Raw genomic sequence first — 9,933 nt, 5'->3', positions numbered from 1 at the left:
GACCCTGTTACCCTGCGACAGGGTCGTAGCAACCAAATTAACACATTTTTAAATTGCAATAGTTCAAATGAGATAGGTCCTATTGCAAGTATAAGTACTTCAACCCACTGCGTCGCTTAAGGCACGACACTGGCACGAGTTTTTATCGAGCCATCGATCTCGCGGGATCAGTTTGTTCGGAACTACGAATGTTACCCGACCATAGACAATTTCCCGCGCTTCATTACTTGATATTATACTTAATATTTTTATTATCAATCTCGTGTTTCTTTTTCACTTATTATAATCACTTGTGAATCGGTTTCCCGTGTTAGAATTCGATATCAATAGTGTTTTTCATGTACCTGGTGTTTTATATAACCGAAAATTATAGACAATTAAGAAAACACAAGTTCAACACATGTGAACTGCATGTGTTGCATATTATTTTCGACTTTTACTGTGAAATTTGTTCGAATAAAGAAGCTAGTAGGCAACTGGAAAACCAATAAAGGTCAGTTTAAACTAATAAAAAACAAGTTCTAGAGAGATCATTTTTGTAGTAAATAAACTTTCGTTGTTAAGAATAAATAGCTGTTTCTAAGTGATTCGGTATTCAGAGAATAACCAAAAAATGCATTTTAGTATTTTACATTTAATATTTTTTGCCTTTTGCCACCCAATTTCTGGCAAACAATTTTTTTTCTTCAAATATCATGAATATGTGTTGTTTTAACACTTTTTATACTTTCGGTTTTTCGCTTTTGATTCCTAAACTATAAAATATGTCATTATAAACATTTACGTCGAAATAACGACACTTTTTTTTAACAGCTTCGACATTGTGTTTTCTTAATGGGATTCTTTTATGACTTCATTGAATTTGGACGTGCATGTAAACGTTCTTTATAATTTTTAAGGTTTCAAACGAAAGTCAATTTGAAAATTAATATTTCACACGTATATAGAGTGAATATTTCGTTAAAATTAAAATTCTGATAGAGCAAATAAATTTGAAACCTTGCTCAAAAATCTACACGGTAATTAAATTATCAGATAGGTCATTAACCCCACAGTATTCGTCTCTCAATTGTTTCTTCTTTTCTTCTTCTTTTTTATATAAGAAATGATTGAAATATGTTATGATGTCATCATATTGTTTATTCGAAAGCTACTCACACAATTTCTGTTGCATTAAATCATTTTTTTGCTTCAGTACTTGATTTACTAGTACTAATTATGATCCACAGATTATTTGGATCCGTTTCTGAATCAAGAAAATTGGGGAAACATCAGCGATGTGATGGGATTTCGATCGGTATTGAAACTAACACCTTCTCACCCCAGAAATCCAAATTATAAGTGAGTAAATGCGTTGTTTAAGTATATTAGATTGGGAAATATTTTTTTATAAATTACAAATAAATAATTGTTAAAAAAAGATCGATCCTCGAACATAACACTTATTAACTATAAGAATCTCATCTATAAGAATCTACACTGTTGTCAGATTTCATTCTATTTAATGACAAGCGAAACAACAAGGAATTCACTATAAATCAGTTCAAATAACTGACACTGTTGTCAGATTTCGTTGTTTAATTATTATAAATTTTTTTTTTGTAATTTAGGTGGGTTATTTTTCTATAACCTATCAAATTTTTACTTTTCGATCTCCGCTAGTATCTAATATACAGGGGATTGGAGTTTTTTTTATATCTTTCTTCATTAAAATGACATAATTATCTAATTTTACTAATAAATCCATAACTGTCAAAAATCACCTTCAAAAAAGAAGAAAACAGCTATTTCCCTGGCTAATGCCTCGACGAATATTGAATTACATCTCTTCTGAAGAGCTTTAGAGTTGTAACCGCTGACTAGTTTCGACGTTATAACGTCTCATTAGAGTGGTATAACAAACATAGTTAAACATTCGTCATCGAACGCTGTCTGGCGCCAACACGAAGTGTTTTCGTAGTGGGATTGTGGCAAAATATGCCCTGCACTCGCAAGAGCGCGGTTCAAACACCCGGGCAAGCTTCCAATATTCCATTTACAATCTATATATGACTTAAAACCAATCAACAATTTATTTTTCCTTGTTTTTCTTATTATCCACAGATACATTTGCGAGCAAATCAAATCGACATCGGCCAAGCCTCCATTTTGTGTTCCATATCATCATAAAATATTCGATAGCATATCTGTAAGTGTTACGCAAGTTTTTAGCATGCTGTGTTTTTGCTTTAGGAAAAAAAACTTGAATGTTTTACATTAAAAATGGTTTCGATAAATTATGAGTTATAGTTTCACGTGTAATTTCGATTCTGCTATACAAACGAAGGCAACGGCTATACTGGTTTGTCAACAGACATTGTAGACATCGCAATTGAACGAATAGACTTCGGGGTAAACAGCTGACAGGAATACCTGTTTGTCTATGTTCTCTCCTACTACAACGCTCGTTTCTTCTCTTTTTTCTCTCTCTCTGTCTCTCTCCAAATTTTGTTATTGTTGCTTCCTTTTGACATATGACAACGCAGTTTTTTTTTCGTCTATGACTTTTTGCTTTTCTCCCAATTCCCGGTCTTTATTTTCGATTATATCGTACTCTGCATTATGGATAAGTTTTATCAAATTTTCTTCTTCTTTTTTTCTTCAGATACTTCATCCTGCATTCCTTCCATTTTTTATTCTCTGCTTTTTTTATAATTTCTCCTTTAATCTCTGTTGCTGCTTTTCTATTCTTTTTTTTGGAACTTCCCCAAAAGAAAGTTACTTGCTATACAGGGTGTCCCACGACGAGTTTATAAAACTATCTGTATATTGTAAAATAATTATAGTAAGATCATGAAAATTTCTACGTTTAGGTTTTCGGATACGATCTTTTTAACTAAAATATTTTCAAAGATGGCCGACTTCCGGTTCTACCGGAAGTCGACTATAACTTTGTTATTTTATATGGAACACCCTGTATATTAATACATTTTTGAAATCTACGTAAAATTTTAGTGTACTTTTGTTTGAAAACTTTTTTCGAAAAATGCATACTTTTTGAGTTATTAATTTTTTTGTAAAAATTGCAGACCCTTATAAAATATTTTTTTACGAAGTTACCCTTAAAAATATGAAAATATTTTCTGTTCGATTGCTTTAAGCAAGGTCAGACGTATTTGAATCTATGTTGAAAAATTTTTCTTCTTATACAGGGTGTGTATAAAAAGTGTTTGAAGTTTTATTTCATAAATATCAATTTTTTTCATTTTTTTAAATGACACCACCCGGTTTTCTATATTTTAATGCATTCAGGGGTAAAAAATTATGCAAATTCATGTATACTTTCCTATATCTAAACCTTAGAGTTATCCAGATATTAACCTGCATGTCTAAAAATTTCGAGAAAACTTTTAATATCTGGATAACGGTGAGGTTTAGGTATGGGAAAGTATACATGAATTTGCCTTATTTTTCACCCCTGAATGCATTAAAATAGAAAAAACCGGGTGGTTTTATTAAAAAAAACGAAGAAAATTGATATTTATGAAGTTAAACTTTGTACACTTTTTATACACACCCTGTATAGAATGAAAAATTTTTCAATATAGATTCAAATACGTCTAACCTTGCTAAAAGCAACCGAGCATAAACCATTTTCATAACTTTAAGGGTATCCACGTAAAAAAATAATTTATAAGGGTCTGCAATTTTTACAAAAAAATTAATAACTCAAAAAGTATGCATTTTTCGAAAAAAGTTTTTAGACAAAAGTATACTAAAATTTTACGTAGATTTCAAAAATGTATTAATATACAGGGTGTTCCATATAAAATAACAAAGTTATAGTCGACTTCCGGTAGAACCGGAAGTCGGCCATCTTTGAAAATATTTTAGTTAAAAAGTTCGTACCCGAAAACCTAAACGTAAAAAAATTTTCATGATTTTCCTATAAGTATTTTGCAATATACAAATAGTTTTATCAACTCGTCGTGGGACACCCTGTATAAGCTCCGCCCGCGGCAATACTATTCCGGTTATTATTGGTTCTTATTTTTATAATAAAAACTACTCGTTTCATATAGATTCATGCGGATTTAATCAAAAAATTTATCAAATTTATAACTAGGGGTACAAATTGTATTTAACCAGTCTGGAGGCGGTGTTTTGCGGATTCTCCGTTCCCCAGACGAAAATGAGAAAAAATTTCATTTCAGGTACCCATTCAAGCGGCGTATTTATACGACGCCGTCATGATTTACGCGCGAGCTCTTACGGAAGTTTTCGAAAATAACGAAGATCCACGAAACGGCACCGCCATTTTAGATAGGATCATCAACAGATCCTACCACTCTATACAAGGATACGATGTAAGTTTTTCCCTATTAGGAAATATGAGAATCGTTTGAAAAGTTTCCGACCCACAACAAATCGTTCAACAGGGTGGAAATTTGAAAAACGGGCTCTGTTGACGACGCGACGCGCTCTAAACGACCAGAATCCTCGGAGTCTCCACTGAGGATCGATTAAAACTTGCGCGGGGTGCTTGTGTGTGTTATCTGGAACTGCTCGACGATTTACGTGGACAAATGGACAGCGATCCAACATACGGCACTTCCTGCAGGATGGTACTTCACCTTGATGTTCATTTCGGAGAATATACGGCCAGCGCGGTCATGCGAACTGTGATTTCTTCCTGTGGGACCTTCTAAAGGACTCTAAATGAGGAAAATAACGATTTTTGTGGTGGAAAAACATGTTTTGTCTCTTTGTTAAGTAGGAAACTTTTCAAACAACTCCCGTTCGTCTCGTATTATTCAATTTCCCCATCAGGTTCCAGTTCCAGAAATTTTTGATCAGTCGGTTTTCGTGGCGATTGTCTCATCAGAGCAGGGCGACAAGTAGACGCTATCGGTAACGAATAAAGGAATGTTTCCACCATTTTCTTTCAGTGGGACAACTCCGAACCGTTCGCTGGTGCTCTGGTACAATCTCAAATTCCATTTTATCCCCTAGATAATCAAAAAACCCCCCGAAAAATTGATCTAACCTCCTAGTTAGACGTGTTTTTTGCTCCAGTTCGCAGGAAATTCGTTGGATATCAATTTTAATGGTTTACAGGTATTTATAGACGGAAATGGGGACGCGGAAGGTAATTTCACTGTTGTAGCTCTGCTCGATGACAAAGAGATGAACGGAACGATCCGCATGAGCATGCAACCGGTCGGATATTTTCAATACAAACCTAACGGAAGTAATACGATGTTCGCTTTACCCGTAAGTCATTTTTTAAATCAGATTTTTTCGTTATTAGTCCGGTAATAAGTCTAAAGAGCCGGGTGGTTGGGACGTGTTCGGGATACTTGGGGGGTGGTATTTTTATTGTGAATTATGAAATTTCCTGTTGTATTGGAATTGCAGGAATTTAAATATTTCGATTTGGATCGTCCCATACAATGGGTTGGTGGGAAATTACCACGCGCGGAGCCGAAATGTGGTTTTAAAGGGGAGAAATGTATTTATAAAATCGATTGGAGATTGGTGGCTACTATGGTACTTGTATCGACTATAGTAATAGTGGGAATATTGTTTGCAGTGAGGTGAGTTGATTGTTTTTTTTTCCAATAATCTTTTCGTACATTTAATAGTCAAAAAAATTCCGTTTGAATCGTACCAAAACGACTTGAAACGATTAAATCTCGAGGTTTCGAAACGAAGGCTAACGAGACGAACTTTACTGAATATCTCCGTAAATATTGATTTTAGAGAAAAATGTTTCAAACAAAAAATGAAGTTCGTAAAAAGTTGTAGAAAAAAGATTTTAATCATTTTTTACGTAAACCTATTCTATTGGTTGCTACGACAACCTAAAATGGCTGACGCTTAGCGTGAAAAAAACTCCTGGTGTATTTTCGATCATAACAGCCAAAAAAATAGGTTTACGTAAAAAATGTGTTCAACCTTTTTTATAAAGCTTTTTGTGAGCTTCATTTTTTGTTTGAAATAATTTTCTCTAAAATAAATATTTTCGGAGATATTTTGAAAAATTGTATGAACAGGGCTTTGCGTGAAAAAAACTCTTGATGTATTTTCGATCATAACAGCCAAAAAAATAGGTTTACGTAAAAAATGTGTTCAACCTTTTTTATAAAGCTTTTTGTGAGCTTCATTTTTTGTTTGAAATAATTTTCTCTAAAATAAATATTTTCGGAGATATTTTGAAAAATTGTATGAACAGGGCTTTGCGTGAAAAAAACTCTTGATGTATTTTCGATCATAACAGCCAAAAAAATAGGTTTACGTAAAAAATGTGTTCAGCCTTTTTTAAAAAGCTTTTTGTGAGCTTCATTTTTTGTTTGAAACAATTTTCTCTAAAATAAATATTTTCGGAGATATTTTGAAAAATTGTATGAACAGGGCTTTGCGTGAAAAAAACTCTTGATGTATTTTCGATCATAACAGCCAAAAAAATAGGTTTACGTAAAAAATGTGTTCAACCTTTTTTATAAAGCTTTTTGTGAGCTTCATTTTTTGTTTGAAATAATTTTCTCTAAAATAAATATTTTCGGAGATATTTTGAAAAATTGTATGAACAGGGCTTTGCGTGAAAAAAACTCTTGATGTATTTTCGATCATAACAGCCAAAAAAATAGGTTTACGTAAAAAATGTGTCCAACCTTTTTTATAAAGCTTTTTGTGAGCTTCATTTTTTGTTTGAAATAATTTTCTCTAAAATAAATATTTTCGGAGATATTTTGAAAAAATGTATGAACAGGGCTTTGCGTGAAAAAAACTCTTGATGTATTTTCGATCATAACAGCCAAAAAAATAGGTTTACGTAAAAAATGTGTTCAGCCTTTTTTATAAAGCTTTTTGTGAGCTTCATTTTTTGTTTGAAATAATTTTCTCTAAAATAAATATTTTCGGAGATATTTTGAAAAATTGTATGAACAGGGCTTTGCGTGAAAAAAACTCCTGATGTATTTTCGATCATAACAGCCAAAAAAATAGGTTTACGTAAAAAATGTGTTCAACCTTTTTTATAAAGCTTTTTGTGAGCTTCATTTTTTGTTTGAAATAATTTTCTCTAAAATAAATATTTTCGGAGATATTTTGAAAAATTGTATGAACAGGGCTTTGCGTGAAAAAAACTCCTGATGTATTTTCGATCATAACAGCCAAAAAAATAGGTTTACGTAAAAAATGTGTTCAACCTTTTTTATAAAGCTTTTTGTGAGCTTCATTTTTTGTTTGAAATAATTTTCTCTAAAATAAATATTTTCGGAGATATTTTGAAAAAATGTATGAACAGGGCTTTGCGTGAAAAAAACTCTTGATGTATTTTCGATCATAACAGCCAAAAAAATAGGTTTACGTAAAAAATGTGTTCAACCTTTTTTATAAAGCTTTTTGTGAGCTTCATTTTTTGTTTGAAATAATTTTCTCTAAAATGAATATTTTCGGAGATATTTTGAAAAATTATACGAACAGGGCTGGGATATAAACGAAATTTTTTAAATATTCTTCAATCTGGAACAAGATTTGACAAAAATTTCGCGAAATTGGGGGAGGGGGTTGATATTTCCGGAAGTTTTTTTCAATTTTTAGTAGAAAAACCCGTCAAAAATGTTCAACATTGAGAATAAGGTACGTGGTTATGAATGAAACCCATTTTGGAAGTGAAAAAAAAATAATTTACGAGCGATCGGAAGTCATAAACTGGAAGGGGGAGAGTTTTTAAGGGTGACATGAAATCTCACGTTTTCAGAGTAAATTTTCGAAATTATAATCACAAAACATAGAATTAAAAACGTTTAACGTTTTCCAAGTTATCACAGTTAATTACATTGTCAAACTGTGACTGAAATATTTGTAATTAACAAGTTTAATTAAATCGGTTGGTGGATGTCGACGGTATTTTAATTACATTCGCTCTCAAATTTTTCTCAGATATACCAAGTTGTTCATTAAAAGATTCATCCTTCAACACGAAGAGATCGATTTTGTAGTAGTCGGTACCAATTCAAAATTAGATAAATTCCTTCAAAAAGAAAACAACCCCTTCGATATAATCAGAAAAACTATTTTTAACGGTAGATTGGAACGTGTAAACGTCTATTTGACAGTTCTGACAGTTCTACTTCGTCGTGGCACTAGAAAAACGAAATTTGTGATGGAATATGCAAAACATAAAGATTATCCCTCGTAAAAATAGCAATTTTGGAAGATATTGAGCAAAAACAAAAAGAAAAACGCGAAAAACTTTATTTTTAACGGTAGATTGGAACGTGTAAACGTCTATTTGACAGTTCTGACAGTTCTACTTCGTCGTGGCACTAGGAAAACGAAATTTGTGATGGAATCTGCAAAACATAAAGATTATCCCTCGTAAAAATAGCAATTTTGGAAGATATTGAGCAAAAACAAAAAGAAAAACTCAAAAAACTTTATTTTTAACGGTAGATTGGAACGTGTAAACGTCTATTTGACAGTTCTGACAGTTCTACTTCGTCGTGGCACTAGGAAAACGAAATTTGTGATGGAATCTGCAAAACATAAAGATTATCCCTCGTAAAAATAGCAATTTTGGAAGATATTGAGCAAAAACAAAAAGAAAAACTCAAAAAACTTTATTTTTAACGGTAGATTGGAACGTGTAAACGTCTATTTGACAGTTCTGACAGTTCTACTTCGTCGTGGCACTAGGAAAACGAAATTTGTGATGGAATCTGCAAAACATAAAGATTATCCCTCGTAAAAATAGCAATTTTGGAAGATATTGAGCAAAAACAAAAAGAAAAACTCAAAAAACTTTATTTTTAACGGTAGATTGGAACGTGTAAACGTCTATTTGACAGTTCTGACAGTTCTACTTCGTCGTGGCACTAGAAAAACGAAATTTGTGATGGAATATGCAAAACATAAAGATTATCCCTCGTAAAAATAGCAATTTTGGAAGATATTGAGCAAAAACAAAAAGAAAAACGCGAAAAACTTTATTTTTAACGGTAGATTGGAACGTGTAAACGTCTATTTGACAGTTCTGACAGTTCTACTTCGTCGTGGCACTAGGAAAACGAAATTTGTGATGGAATCTGCAAAACATAAAGATTATCCCTCGTAAAAATAGCAATTTTGGAAGATATTGAGCAAAAACAAAAAGAAAAACGCGAAAAACTTTATTTTTAACGGTAGATTGGAACGTGTAAACGTCTATTTGACAGTTCTGACAGTTCTACTTCGTCGTGGCACTAGAAAAACGAAATTTGTGATGGAATATGCAAAACATAAAGATTATCCCTCGTAAAAATAGCAATTTTGGAAGATATTGAGCAAAAACAAAAATAAAAACGCGAAAAACTTTATTTTTAACGGTAGATTGGAACGTGTAAACGTCTATTTGACAGTTCTGACAGTTCTACTTCGTCGTAGCACTAGAAAAACGAAATTTGTGATGGAATATGCAAAACATAAAGATTATCCCTCGTAAAAATAGCAATTTTGGAAGATATTGAGCAAAAACAAAAAGAAAAACGCGAAAAACTTTATTTTTAACGGTAGATTGGAACGTGTAAACGTCTATTTGACAGTTCTGACAGTTCTACTTCGTCGTGGCACTAGGAAAACGAAATTTGTGATGGAATCTGCAAAACATAAAGATTATACCTCGTAAAAATAGCAATTTTGGAAGATATTGAGCAAAAACAAAAAGAAAAACGCGAAAAACTTTATTTTTAACGGTAGATTGGAACGTGTAAACGTCTATTTGACAGTTCTGACAGTTCTACTTCGTCGTGGCACTAGGAAAACGAAATTTGTGATGGAATCTGCAAAACATAAAGATTATCCCTCGTAAAAATAGCAATTTTGGAAGATATTGAGCAAAAACAAAAAGAAAAACGCGAAAAACTTTATTTTTAACGGTAGATTGGAACGTGTAAACGTCTATTTGACAGT

At 32.4% G+C, this 9,933-nt stretch overlaps 1 protein-coding gene across 1 annotated transcript; it reads left to right on the top strand.

Moving 5' to 3' along the window:
- Positions 1 to 429: 429 nt before the first annotated feature.
- LOC130452181 (guanylate cyclase 32E-like) lies at positions 430 to 8,083 on the top strand (the record flags this gene model as incomplete). The annotated part of the gene is made up of 7 exons (XM_056791493.1): positions 430 to 493; positions 1,230 to 1,341; positions 2,104 to 2,188; positions 4,194 to 4,346; positions 5,098 to 5,253; positions 5,398 to 5,576; positions 7,927 to 8,083. Coding segments are annotated over exons 2-7 (789 nt in total), but the record flags the coding sequence as incomplete, so codon positions are not given.
- Between the last annotated feature and the right edge of the window lie 1,850 nt (positions 8,084 to 9,933).

Source organism: Diorhabda sublineata, unplaced genomic scaffold (assembly GCF_026230105.1).
Source record: "Diorhabda sublineata isolate icDioSubl1.1 unplaced genomic scaffold, icDioSubl1.1 Dsub_269, whole genome shotgun sequence".
In the NCBI taxonomy this organism is placed as follows: domain Eukaryota; kingdom Metazoa; phylum Arthropoda; class Insecta; order Coleoptera; family Chrysomelidae; genus Diorhabda; species Diorhabda sublineata.
This window is presented reverse-complemented; position numbering and strand designations above follow the sequence as displayed.